This window comes from Oryctolagus cuniculus, chromosome 5 (assembly GCF_051225735.1).
Source record: "Oryctolagus cuniculus isolate XC-2025 breed Fujian yellow rabbit chromosome 5, ASM5122573v1, whole genome shotgun sequence".
NCBI lineage: Eukaryota > Metazoa > Chordata > Mammalia > Lagomorpha > Leporidae > Oryctolagus > Oryctolagus cuniculus.
In genome coordinates this window covers 109287080-109302103 of record NC_142871.1, presented here as the reverse complement: position 1 = coordinate 109302103, position 15024 = coordinate 109287080, and the positions used below count along the sequence as shown (strand labels likewise).

The 15024-nt window shown below is 37.2% G+C and overlaps 1 protein-coding gene across 2 annotated transcripts in view; it reads right to left on the bottom strand.

Annotated features, from left to right (window-relative positions):
- Positions 1-239: 239 nt before the first annotated feature.
- The window catches only part of LGSN (lengsin, lens protein with glutamine synthetase domain), a 136055-nt gene continuing 121270 nt past the window's right edge, over positions 240-15024 (bottom strand). For both annotated transcript variants that reach the window (XM_089332329.1, NM_001082227.1), the window contains 2 exons: positions 9760-9926; positions 240-1661 (listed from right to left, as the gene is read on the bottom strand). In XM_089332329.1, coding sequence (XP_089188455.1) covers positions 462-1661; positions 9760-9926 — 1367 coding nt within the window. In that variant the 3' untranslated portion in view covers positions 240-461. The remainder of the gene's footprint in view (positions 1662-9759; positions 9927-15024) is intronic.

Below are 15024 nucleotides of genomic sequence, written 5' to 3'. Positions count from 1 at the left end.
AATATGTTTTGATTAGTTATATTAGCATATTTATCTCCTAAGCAGCCACAATCTATGTGTATAATTGAAATTATTTCTTCTTTTTCCTTTCTTTTTTGTGTCATTTAGGTTTTGCTTTCTAATGCTCCATTTTTTTAATGTGTGATTATATTTATTCCCTGAAAAAAAAAAGCTAAACTGAATATTCCTATGTAGGTTAACATACACAAAGGAAATAATGACTGACTGACAAGAACTGGTAAGATTGCATATCACAGCTTCACCACAACTTTATTGTTTGTTTCAGTAATCAGAATTCTTTCAGCAGGCCCACTTTATCTGTCATATGTTACATGGAGACAAAAAAGAACAATAGCTTTTATGGTCTTGCTGTTATTAATTACAAGAGTTCAATCTTCATCTTTCTGGTAGATATGTTAATAAATAACCACATCCCTAAAGAAATAGCTAACAGTTCTATTCTAAATAAAATACTCCAAGAATTTATTTCTCTCAGCATCTGTTTCTTCATTTTCCAACTCATATTTCTTCATGGCCACAAAATATCGAATAAAAGTTTCTCCCAGAGCCTCTCTCAGACATTCATCTTCCTCCAGTGCCACAAGGGCATCTTCCAGTTTCAGAGGAATCTCAGATGGTTCTGACTGGAAAAGGTCTGTGCTGTCATCTGGACCAGCCAAGTCATCAAGGTTGCTTTGAAGTCCATCTAAGCCAGCAGCAACAGTGGCAGCCAGTACCAGGTATGGGTTTGCTGTTGCAGAACCTAGTTTATTTTCTATCCGGGCACCTTTGTCACCGTGGCACTTGATATTAAAAGCACAGCTGTTATCATTGTATCCCCATGTCGTAGGCACGCTCTCCTTCAGGTCCTTGGTCTCTTTGGAATAACGCTTTCGGCAGCTAACAGCAGGTGCCATCAGGCAGCTGAGAGCAGCAGAGTGCTTCAGGAGTCCTGCCAACCATTTTTTCCCAATGATTGTGAGCTGTTCAACCCCAGAACTGTTGCAGAACATGTTTTTCTTCCCATCAACATCCCAGAGACTATGAGACAGTATTCCTGAATTGCAGAATCCAGTCTCAATGAAGAAGCTGGCAATGTAATTATATTTCCTTGCCACTTCTTTGACGCCCGTTCTGAGAGTAAATGCATTATCGGCTGAACTTATACCAAATTCAGGGAGAAAGCAAATTTCCATCTGACCTGGCCTGGTAGAGGAGGAAAAGCTCTCAACACTGGCTCCAGTGTGATATAAGCCATCAACAAGTTCCTGCATGAATGGCTGGTCATGATTATTTACTAATGTTGAAGCAGCAAAAGATATGGTCTTTGAGTTGATAATTTCAGGCACTCCGAAAATGCAAAAATCGTAGATGAAGGCAGAGAGGAGGGAAAAGCCACAGTCCTGCAGCTGATTCAGTTGCCTCTTTGCAATGTACCTTGGGGATGTCAACAGAGGCTCACCAGTCACAGTGAAAGTGTCACATATCACTCTTGCAGTTCTCTCAGCCCATGGCAAAACTCTAAAGGTTGATAACTCTGGCATCAGGACTATGTCATTGTTAAAACACGTGGCTCTTATGTGATTCACTTCATTGTCCTTAGGATTCGGTATCAATTCAAGATAACCTCTGGGCATGAAAACACCATGGATCACTTTTTCCTGAAGAAGGAGGATACAGGAAGTTGAAAACAAATCAGAGTTGAAAAAGAGCCTTGTTGATGAGAAAAAAAAAATTATGTTTGACATTTGATAACACTAACTTAATATTAGCTAAATGCTAAATACCTGAAAGTAAAACCCAAAAAAGTACTCTTATAAATAATTCTTAGTATTTTAGGCCTTGAAGACTCTATCTGCTCTTTTTAAGAAATTCCACTATTGTTATAGATTTAACTATTTAAATGTTGCCATATTCACTTCATATATAACAATTATTTAAACACACATACATACTCTTTTGAAAACAGGAATATTAATAGCAATTAATGTGGGATCCATAAAGATCAAAAGATAAGGAAAGAAGGCATATTATGTTGGTTCCATGATTCAGTGATAACAATATTTAAAACTGCCAGTATAGCAAATAATAGAACATCCATACTTTTTATTCTCTCTCTACACACACACACACACACACACACGTACATATACATATGCATATATCTATATACATTAACTTCTGCATATGACAGAAAACATATGATATTTGTCTTGGCATGTCTGGCTTATTTCACTTAGCATAAATTATCTCCAATTCTACCCATATTATTGCAAATGACAGGATTTCATTTTTTATGCTGAATAATATAATATTCCATCATCTATATATACAGCATTTTCTTTATTCAGTCATCAATTAGTAGACATGTAGGTTGATCCCCTATCTTTGCAACTGTGAATTGGGCTGCAATAAACATGGAAGTGCAGATATGTCTTTAATATGGCTATCTTCATTTCCTTTGACTATATTCTCAGAAGTGGCATAGATGGGTCATGTAGTAGATATATTTTACAGCTTTTTGAAGAATCTCCATACTATTTTCCATATGGCTATAGTAATTTCCATTCATACCAACAATGTTTCTGGGTTTCCTTTTCTCCACATCCTTACCAGCATTTGTTATTTTATGATTTTTAAATAAAAGTCAGTCTAACTGAAGCAAGATTATATATCATTGTGGTTTTTATTTGCATTTCCTTGATGACTAATGATTCTGAGCCTTTTCTCAGGTGCCTGTTGGTCATTTGCATTTCCTCTTTTGAAAACTGCCTGTTCCTATCCTTTTCTCATTTCTTAACTGAAGTATTAGTTTTCTTGTTGTCGAACTTCTTGAGTTCTTTACATATTCTGAATATTAATCTTTTATCCAGTGCATAGTTTGGAAATTTTTTCTCCCATTCTGTTGTCTCTTCACTTTGTTAATGTTTTCTTTGCTATGTAGAAGCTTCTAAGTTTGTTATAATCCCATTTGTTTATTTTTGCTTTTATTGATTGTGCTTTTGAGGTTATGATCTTAGATATGAAAATAGTGATCATAAATTAAAAAGTATAATGATAGGGAAAATATCATAGCAAAAGGAAAAAGCATGGTCTTATGGAAATTTTGAAATCATTGACATCAAAAGGAACTTATAAACTAATTTTATTTTACTTGTTAACATTTCAAATAAGGTGTTATTTTGGCTTATTCACCATAATACCCAGAATTAACCAACACTTAAGAGTATACAGTAAGGAGTTCTCAGTTCAGGCAGGTCTTTGGTGTAATGGTTAAGATGCCTACATTGGAGTCCTAGCTCCGTTGCAAGTTTCAGCTGCCTGCTAATGTGCACCCTGGAGGCAGCAAGTGATGGATCTCTGCACCTCCACAGGAGACCTGCATTGAGTTCCTGGCTCTCAGCTTCAGCCTGATCCAGCCCTGGCTACTGTAGACATCTGGGAAGGGAACCAACAGGTGGGAGATCTGTGTCTCGCCCTGCCTTTCAAATAAATTAAAGAATGACAAATAAATAAAAATTGAAGATAACAACCCTCAAACCTTCTCAGAGAGTTCACTGTGATCAGTTTTACAACAGGACAATTTTCCTAACACAGAGGAGCCAGGTCTGCTGATAGCTGTTCTGGCTTTACTCACTTTTACAGCTCATCTGTCCCATAGTCATAATGTTCCAAAAAACTTGTCTGTGAATGTGGACCTATATCTCCAAAGTTATAGTTTCCAATATGTTGTAGCCTTCAAATCAGCACAAACTAGATGTCAGCAAATATGACTTCTAGTCCTAGCTCTTTTATTACTTGTGTGAAATTAGGCAAGTAGCTGTACTATGTGCCTCAGTTTCCACGTCTGTAAAACAAAAACATTAAACTAGATTATTGCTAAAGCCCTGGTTAGACATATGTCTCTAGAGTTTAGTGTATTTGATCATTGATTTAACTTTTGTTGTGGGGCAGGGAAGTGGTAAGGTTTTAAGTTGAACAGACACATAAACAAATTCTGAAAAACTGTAAACTAGAAATATCAGCAAGGCTTCATGTGCTATTGGTACAGTATGATTCCCCTTAAGCCAGTGAGTATCGTGAGGTCAACAAACATCCTAACATTCTGCAACACAGACGGTTCCCTGGGGTTCCCTCCATAACCAAAACAGTGTGGATAACAAGGAGGTACTGGTCCTAGCACAAGTAGTCTACTGCTCCGCTCTTCTGTTGATAACTTTGAATCACCATTTCTACATATATTTTTAAATAACATCTGGGAGTCAGCACTATCGTGTTGTGGGTAAAGCCCCCATCTGCGATGCCAGCATCCCAGATGGGTGCTGGTTCAAGTCCCAGCTGCTCCACTTTTTCCAGCTCCCTGTTAAGGCCCTGAGGATGATCCAAGTACTTGAGACCCCACCACCCAGGCGGGAGACCAGCATGAAGCTCCTGGCTCCTGTTGTCAGCCTGGACCAGCCCTAGCCATTGCAGCCATGTGGGGAGTGACCAGCAGATAAAAGACATCTCTCTCTCTCTTTCTCTCTCTCTCTTTTTCTCTCCCCTCCATATATAACTCTTTCAAATTAATAAATTTAAAAAAAAAAACACCATTTGACTTCAATGATCCAAATATATTTTTACCAGTACACACACACACACACACACACACACAGTGGTAATCCTTTAATTCAAAATTTCACTGTAAGAAATATAGATAATGAGGCATGCATTAGCATAGAGTTTAAGACCCCAGTTGGGGGGCCAGCACTGTGGTCTAGCAGGTTAAAGCCACCTGAAGTGCTGGCAAACTACATGGGTGCCAATTCAAGTCCCGGATGATCCATTTCTGATCCATCTGCCTATTAATGTGCCTGGGAAAGCACTGCAGGATGGACCAAGTTCTTGGGCCCCTGCACCTACGTGGGAGACCAGGAATAAGCTCCTGACTCCTGGCTTCAACCTGGCCAGCTAGTTGTTACAGCCATTTGGGGAATGAATCAGAGGATAGAAGATCTCTCTCTCTCTCTTCTCTCTCTCTCTCTCTCACATCAAAGAAGGGGGTACCTTTCTCTGAAGGGAGGAGAGAACTTCCACTTTGACTATGACCCTGTCGGAATAAGGTCGAAGTTGGTGAACTCAAAAGGCTTCCATAGCCTTGGAAACTCATGACTAGAGCCTAGGGAGATTACTGACTCCATAAACAAGAGTGTCAAATTGTTAAGTCAACAACAGGAGTCACTGTGTACTTACTCCTCATGTGGGATCTGTCCTTAATGTGTTTTCCAATGTGAAGTAATGCTATAACTAGTACTGAAACAGTATTTTTCACTTTGTGTTTCTGTGTGGGTACAAACTGATGAAATCTTTACTTAATATATACTAAATCGATCTTCTGTATATAAAGATAATTGAAAATGAATCTTGATGTGAATGGAATGGGAGAGGGAGCAGGAGATGGGAGGGGTGCAGGTGGGAGGGAAGTTATGGGGGGGAGCCATTGTAATCCATAAACTGTACTTTGGAATTTATATTTACTAAATAAAAATTAAATAATAATAACAATAATAATAATTTTAAAAGACCCCAGTTGGGATGCCCACATCCCATATTAGACTGCTTAAGATCTAGTCTTGGCTCTGTTCCCAGTTCCAGCCTCCTGCTAATGCACACACTGGAAGACAGCACATAATGGCTCCCTGTCACCCATATGGGAGATCTGTATTGAATTCTCAGTTCCTGACTTTGGCATAACCCAATCCTGGCTATTGACAGCATTTAGAGAGTGAACCAGTGAACAGAATCTCTCTCTCTCTCTCTCTCTCTCAAATAAAAAAAAAAAAAAAAGAAATAACAGGGCCAGCATTGTAGCGCCATGGGTTAAGCTGCCACTTGTGATGCCAGCATCTCATGTCAGAGCACCATTTCCAGTCCAGCCACTCCATTTCCAAGCCAGTTCATTGCTAATGTACCTGGGAAGGTAGTGGAAGATGGCCCAAATACTGGGCCCCCGACATCCATGTGAGAGATCCAGATGGAACTCTGGCCTCTGACTTCAGCCAGGAGAAGCCCCGCCCATTGCAGTCATTTAGGAAGTGAACCAGATGTCTTTCCTTCCTTTTCTGTCCCTCCATCTCTCTGTCACTCTGCCTTTCAAATAAATAAAACTTTTTTCAAAAAAGAAATAATGTTACTTCTATTTGTATGGTTTTTTTTTAGCTTGGAAATCTGTATGTTAGGTCTGTATGTATCTGAAACGAGGGATAATGTGTTTTATTCATGATACTTTTAAGAGTTCCCACAATTTTAATGTGTTTGTGTTCTCTTGGCTGTGAATAGTGGAGAACAGCTGGTCATCATTTCACTCCAACATTCCTTCACAAACTTAAAGAACAGTTAAAAAAATCACACTTCAATCTTCACAACATTTAATCCTCATTTTTCTGAGCCTTCTTTCCTAACACTGTCATTTTCCTTACTCTATTTTGAACATGCTAACTTCAAACTACCCACCACTAGTGTTGAGAAATATGTGTGAACATATTCAGGACAATAACTTATCATAAATTATTTTTATAGATATAAAGCATTAGGACAACTTCATATTCCAATATAGATCAGTACGAACTCAACAAAAAGTCTTCCCAAATAACTCAAATCCTATGATGGCTGAACTCTGGAGTATAGTAAAGTTCACCTTTTGAATAACCCAAGAATTAGTTATCAATATACCATGTTTTGATTCTATCAAAAATAGAAAGAATCCTTCTCATCTGCATATAATTTAAGAAAAAAAAATCAACCCTTTGATAGAACAGAAACAATAAGAGTTGATTATAAGGTTTAGGTATGCTAATATATGAAAGCTTTAGTAGAGTACCAGGCACATTGGAAATTCTCTGAGGAGATACCATTTTGTCATATTTTCCCTATTTGGCCTTTTCCAATTATGCACCAGTCTATTCCCTTTTTCTTAGTAGATAACTTTTTTTTCTAAGTCAATATTTTTTCAGTTTAATAAGACAGAAATCTTAGTAAAATAAAAAAGAAAAGGAGACATTACAGTTGACCTAAAGACAGTAAGTGCAGTAAAAAAAAAAAAATGCACTGGGCTGGAAATAAGGCGTTACAGACTAACAGCCCTGCCCTGCTGCTAAGTTCCCATACAATGTTAAGAAAACTTTTTCTTGACTTTTCTGGGCTATGTTTTCCTCATCTTTAAATGAAGAATATGGATTATATTATCTGTGGTATGGTTTCATATCTCATGTAATAATTTTCAAACTGATAGTTTATTTTCCACAAACAGAAAAAGTGTCAAAAAATTATTTATAAGGATCAAAATTACTTTTCACTAAGCCAAGAGCAAACTCGAAGTAAGTACTTCTTCTACTCTGTTTAGTGTTTTTTCCATATGCAATTTGTGTGCATACCTATGTGTACAAACACACATTGTTTTTTGTAAAAAAAAATTTATTTTATTTATTTGAAAGACAGAGTTACAGAGAAAGGCAGAGACAGAGAGAGAAGTCCTCCATCCGCTGGTTCATTCCCCAGATGGCCGCAACAGCCGGAGCTGCGCTGATCCGAAGCCAGGAGCCAGGAGTCAGGAGCTTTCTCTGGGTCTCCCACATGGGTTCAGGGGCCCAAGGACTTGGGCCATCCTCCACTGCTATCCCAGGCCACAGCAGAGAGCTGGATCAGAAGAGGAGCAGCCGGGACTAGAACCGGCGCCCATATGGGATGCCGGCACTCAGGCCAGGACATTAACCCACTGTGCCACAGCGCCGGCCCCAGACACATTGTTTACATTGGTTTGCACAAATGAACTGATTTTTAGTGATTATTTATAACAAATTTTCCAAATAAATTATTGTTATGTGTATTTATGAAGCAAATAATATGAAATATCAAAATTTCCAAATTTCCAATTGAATTTAATGCATTAAGAATAAGGATACTTGATAACCATTAAGTGACAATAAAGTAACAATAACTAGGTAATCAAACAGAAAATTACTAAAAAATTGGAACCAAGAATAAAGACACGTCTTGAGAGGATTATAATGAGTGATATGAAAATTCTCATGGTAAATGACTTTCCATGGGACTGGTGTTGTGCAGTGGATTGAGCTACCACTTGCTTTGCTGGCACCTCTTATAGGCTCCAGTTCAAGTCCTGGCTGCTCCACTTCCAATCCAACTCCCTGCTAGTGCAGCTGGAAAGCAGCAGAAGGTGATTGAAGCACTTGGGTCCTATCACCCACGTGGGAGATTCCAGTGGAGTTCCTGGCTCCTGGCTTCAACCTGGCCCAGTCCCAGCTATTGCAGCCATTTGGGGAGTGAGCCAGTGGAAAGATATTCTCTCTCACTCTCTCTCTCTCTCTCTCTCTCTCTCTCATGTCTCCCCATCTTTCCCACTCTCTATAACCCTGCATTTCAAATAAATTTAAAAATGTTCAAAAGAGAACTTTTTTCCTAGATAAATTCCAGGAAAAAAGTGATTCTTATGTGTGGAATACTGAACAGAAGAATGAAAGGGGAGAAGAAAAGGGGAGAAGTTTGGAGGAGAAAATGAATACAGAATATTCTGTTTATGTAAATTATATAAATCCCTAGCAAATGTAAGCAACACACTACGTTATATTTTTGTGAGGGAGTTCTATTGAAGAACTATAGTAACCTTCTAAATATGTAGCATTAGATGCCATTAGTGGAATAAATCATTCAAATATGACAAAAACTGAATAGCCAACAATATTGATATACATTGAGGTCTCACAGGTGCTTGCAGTGCCAGTTATATTTTCTAATAGATTAGATAAGATTCATGTGAATCATATTCTGGGCCTGTTCCCAGGAAATTATATATTTTGATAGCAAATTAATCAATATGTGTCCTTGTCTGCATAAAGAGGAAACAGCATCTGTGACCACAACCAAAGAATCTCTTAAGAAATGAATTTGAATGTCTTGGAATTCTTTAAAAAATTTTTTTGAATATGCCCAGTACTTTCCAACATAAAGAAAATGAGAAAAATTACAATTTAGGTATTAAAATGATAAAAGCTTGATATAGTTTTAAATAACCACAAAAGGTGCTTGATTTCTATACTTTCTTAAATGGCACTAACTAATGTCTCATCCTAAGAAATTTGCTGGCTAAGTTACAAAACAAATCAGTCATCAGAATAAAAACATGACATAAACCAATGTAAAGTCCTGAGAAAGTCTCAAAACTAATCCAAAAATACAAACTTTTTTGATACATCCATTTTCAAGAATTTAATGATCTTAAGTCATCCAAAACCAATGGGGTATTTTCTTATCAGAATTAGAAACTGAAGGGATACATTCTTTATCTAGAAAATTATTTCTATATTTTCATTTTTTCCCTTTTATATTTGCCCTTGGGACCTCTGTTGCAATTTTCTCATGTCAAATAAAATAAAATCTTCATAATTGCAGTAAAGGAGAAAAGATAATTCTGTAGAGGGAAATTATTCTAGGCAGAAGGACTAAAATTGCCCGTCTTAATTAGTGTTGTGTTTCTATTGGGTAAAAGAACTGCTGTTTGAGAACTAAGAGTATATTTTCAGTTCTCAGGAGACCGAAAATATGCTTGGTGGGAGGGAGGACAAGGAAAGAAATGAAATAAATTATTGGTTTTCAGCTTGAATTGCTATGTAGGTTATAAGAAAAGAATTAATTGTAATAAGGACCATTTGCTTACTAATGGCTATGAAATTGCATTTAGTCCTAACTACATGTAAAACTCACTTGAAAAAAGTGTGCAGGGATACTCTTTGACCTGGACACACCATGAAGGTCTGATGCTTCAAACTGTACAAACTGGAGGTGATTTTTGGCCATCTCTTGTTTAATGTGCTTCATTCTAGAAGAGAGTTGAGGTGGGGTCAGAATTTGAGTGCTATCCCTGGTACAATCTGTAAAATAAAGAATGGTTTCAAGTCACTCTACAATAATGAACTGAGAAGTAAAAGGAGACTGGAGAGCAGTGAATTGGTCATTGTGATTACTAACAAAAGCATCATATAATCCTCATGTCATTGACTCAGAGTTAGAGATCTTACCTTTCTTATTTTGCCTTTATCATCTTCCAAAGAGCATTGTATCCAAACAATCAAGAGGTTGTTTATTAGAACTAGGTTACAAGTAATAATATCTTCATGGATGTATAGCAAAATCATATGTAGGTACTTGTAGAAAATCTTTTTGTTTATTAAAATTAGAATATACTTGCATAACTGGACAGCATTGGCACCACAACAGTCTACAAAGATGACTACCACTGTAAAGATTTCAGGCTTCTTGACTTAACGCAATACCTAAGTTAACAGTTTCTGTATGATTTTAGGTAAAAAATACTTGCTTCTGTTTATTTTTCTTGTTCTGTTTTTGATTTGTGTGTTTTTGTTTTTACAAAAAGGGCATTTTAGTTTTATAATGGTATCAGTATCTAAGAAATCATCTAACAAACTTAAAATTCATTTTGGTAAGCAAACAAAAGCATTTTCTAAGAATGAGAATGTAGAAGATGAAAAATCTGGACTGTATATCCACTCTTAAGGTTATAGACAAAGAAAACTGTTCTTTTCAAGACTTTTAAGATAGTCTGAAGATTCTAAAACTTTAGAGCTAGAAGAGACATTGTAGATAAATCATCTAATATGAGCAACTCATTAACTTGTGTCCTGGAGAGATGCAATGAGGTACTCTAAATCATACTATCAATTCATAGCCAGAATTGAAACTAGAATTGAGACTTCCTGACTCCTGGTGTGTGATCATTACCACAAAATGAATAAATGTATCTACAGCACATAGTGTATATGACAGTTGTCCTCATTCTCAGTTCCACCTTCTGAGGTTTCAGTTGTCCTTGCTCAACTGAGTTCTGAAATATTAAATCAAAAACTCTATAAATTAACAATTTCTAAGTTTTAAATTGCATGCTATTATGAGTGGCATGATGAAACTGTCTGCCTTCCCAGTCCATCCTGCCCAAGGATATGAATCATCACTGTGTCCAGCATAGCCACACCTTATGTGCATCCCATCCATTACTAGCTTATGGTAGCTGTCTCAGTGTTCAGACTGACTGTTGTGGTATCACAGTTCTTGTGTTCAAGTGACCCTTACCTTACTTAATAATGATCCCAAAGCACACGAATCGTAGCTCTGGTAATATTGTCACAGTATATTGTTATAGTTGTTCTACTTTTATTATTTACTATTGTCAATCTATTACTATGCCTGATTCACAAATTAGCCTCTACAGTAGGTACTTGTAAATAGAAAAAAATAAAGTATTAGGATAAAAACTTGTGGAAAATGGAATTCCAACTCAGGGGGCTTCCATAGCCTTGGCAGCTCATGACAAGAGCCTAGGGTGATTACTGAGGCCATAAACAAGAGTGTCAATTTGTTAAGTCAACAACAGGAGTCACTGTGCACTTACTCCTCATGTAGGATCTTTGTCCTTAGTGTGCTGTATATTGAGATTTAATGCTATAACTAGCACTCAAACAGTATTTTTCACTTTATGTTTCTGTGTGGGAGCAAATGTTGAAATCTTTACTTAATGTATGCTAAATTGATCTTCTGTATATAAAGAGAATTGAAAATGAATCTTGATATGAATGGAAGGGGAGAGGGAGTGGATAAGGGGAGGGTTGCGGGTTGGAGGGACGTTATGGGGGGGAAGCCATTGTAATCCATAAGCTGTACTTTGGAAATTTATATTCATTAAATAAAAGTTAAAATAAAAAAAAAGAAAATGGAATTCCAAGATAAGTCTTCCGTGGTGAAAAAAATTGATATCCATGCAATTTTTCAAAGTATGTATTTTCTATAACTTTTTGGAGACCCTTTAAATATATGATTTAATTTACTTTGCACCAGAGTAAATTTATCTTTTTCTTTCACTTTTCCAGGAGCTCTCTGATGTTCCCTCAAATTTGTACATCATATGGAGCTCAATACGCTCCATCATTTCAGCATTCACTGGAGACACTGTATAAATGTTAGTTACTGTCAGGACTTTCAGAAGCAACAGAGTGCAGTGGTTCAGCACACAATACTGAAGTGCAGGGCCAGCACTGTAGCTTAGCTGGTTAAGACACTGCCTGCAGCGCCAGAATCCCACATGGCAGCAGGTTCGAGTCCTGGCTCCTTACTTCAGAATCCCGCACTCTGCTAATGCAGCAGAAACCGGCCGAAGTGCTTGGGTAGACTCAGAGGAAGCTCCTGGCTCCAGGATTCAGTCTGGCCCCCTCCATTGCAGCCATCTGGGGACACCTGGGGAGTGAACCAGCAGATGTCTCTCCCTCTCGGTGTGTAACTCCGCCTTTCAAATAAATAAGTCTTTTAAAAACACTGAAGTTTATCTGCCTCTTCTCGAATCCTAGTTTGCCCTAGAAACCTTGTTCTTTCTGTGTTCTGCTTCCTCACTGATAAAATATTACCTACTTCATGGGCTTGTTATGAGGATTAAACAAGTTGTTTAATAGTTACTGGCAGGCAGTAAATGACAAAAAAGTGCTACTTAACAGCATAAGGGCAGTACAATTATTCTAACCCTAGTAAACCATACCGTGATCATGTCTGCATTCAAACACCCATCAATCAATCACATTGCTGATGTTTAACAGTCGTAATTTTAAAGCAATATTTGACTATCCTTTTAATAATTAGGTTTTAAAATTGTGTAAAGATTGACAGTTTAAATACATAGATTAAGTAGATATTGATTCTGTAAAGCTTGAGGAAAACAAATTCCGGGTTCCACCTATGCACATATCTTAGAGATAATGTCCTGTCACCAAGAGGTTTGGCCACTCTGACACACCTAAGGCTTTATAACTACCTTCCATTTAATACAATTAAGCTGTAGCAATTACAATGCTATATGCTAAATTAGCAGTTGCTGTGTTCCCAACCTATTCTGAAATGTTGGGTGCTTGGCCCACATTGAATAATGTACTTTAAATTCAATAAAATTTATAGACATTCTAAAACATGGCAATTTTCACATAACTAGTATTCTAAATAAAATAAGCAGTTTTATACAAAGTATAAAGAACACATTTCCTATAAAAGGAAAGTTCACTGGTATTAGGATGACAGCTAATCTTACTGATTTTTTGCTTTATGTATAGCTTCTAAATTCCCTGTAATAAATATATATTATTCAAAAATAAGAAAAATATTCATCTACTCACAATAGGTATTTTTTAATCACCACCTGCTATTTCATACTATTTTCTAGGAAGGAAACCAAAAAAGCTCTGCCCTCATAGAATTTTATACTATTAAGTGGGAGAACTATGGATAGCAAACACATCCTCAAATGCAAAGGGTTGCAGGGGAAGTGCTGAGAAAGAAAGCCCCTAATCATCTGGAGTAGCATTTATGTGAGAAGTGATCACAATGTGGACACACCCAACTCCTGATTCATTTGAACATCTCCAAGTTCCACTGTAGCTGAACAGTGGGTATGCACATTAATTTACCCTGGCTTCTATAACAAATACCCCTAATCAGTTCTGGAGGCTAGAAGTCCAAGTTCAAAGGTATCAGCAGTGTTTCATCTAAGCCTCTCTCCCACTGGCTTGTAGATAGCTGCTCTGTTCAATATCATCACACCCTGTTTTCTCTGTGCATGTCTGTGTCTTAATCTCTTCTTTTGAGGACATCGGTCATCCTGGATTAGGGACCTATTCTACTGACATCATTTAACACTAGGTTCTTCTTCAAAGACCATGTCTCCCAATTCCATCAAATTCTGAGGTGAGGTTTTGGGGAATAGGACTTCAATTTAAGAATGCTGAAAAGACATAACTCAGTCAGTAACAGTCTACTATGCTGTGGCCATTTCTTCACAGTCTTTATGGCCAACTGCCTGCCATACTGTGTCGTTACATGCTTCGTATGCCTTCCCACTGACATATCAGCTCCATGACATCAGGGGCTTAGTTCCACCTGCTGCCGCAATATTCTCAGAACCTGTAACAGTGTAGGGAAAGGGTAGGTAATCAATAAATATGTGAGTGTAGAAGTGAATGGATGAATCGCTGAATGAATTAGCACATCCTTGTGTTGATTTGACCTTGTCTAATTAATAAGCAAAAGTTAGCATCATATATTTTAGTGTGTATCCTAAGTATCATTTTTTCATTCAAAAATTCAATTATTTCACCAAATATGAGAACCCCTCCCAATCTAATTTTATTTTCGAGGCATCAACTAATCTTGTTGCATCACTGTTTGAATTTCTTTTCTTCAAATAAATCATCCTTGTTACTTACAATTAAACCTTTTGGCCAGCCTTTCCCAACTGCACATGATGAATAGCAGGCAGATAATTGCCAGTTCAGGGGCCCATTTGTTTCTCTTACAGTGTGATTCCTTGGAGGTGTTCTTTCCTATCTCCTCAGAGGACTAATAAATTAAATCAATTGTGCTTTTATAGGGGGAGTTTTACTGCTGTGAGTGTTTGGGGAAAAAATAAGAAAACATTAGGAAAAAACCTAAAAGCTCTATAGCAACTAGAAGGCCTTAAAGAAATGTTGTCTGTGTTCAATGACAATGAAGACATATTTCAGTTACAGAAAACAAGCCATGGTCACTTATAAAAGGTAGAATGAGTAGGCAGTTGGGCTTTCAGAAATACCAATGCAAAAAAAAAAAAAAAAAAGAAAGAAAGAAAAGAAAAGTGCATTTGAGAGTGCATTCTGTAACACACTCAGCTTACTACACACCTGGGATGACTGGCCACATTCCAATCGTCCTTCATCCACTGGCTGTAGTGAGAGCCACCCTGCTAGCACAAATGTGACCCCACCCAGCTACAAAAGCAGGGACAAAAGGAAAAACAATTAAAAAGGCACTTTTCTTTGGAGCAAAAAAAAAAGTCATTTTTGGAAAAACTCAGAGTAGTCACTACAAAGGAAAAATCCTATTTCAAACTTTCTTGCACTTAGGTTGAATTTTATAATTATTTTTAAATTACATATTGATGGT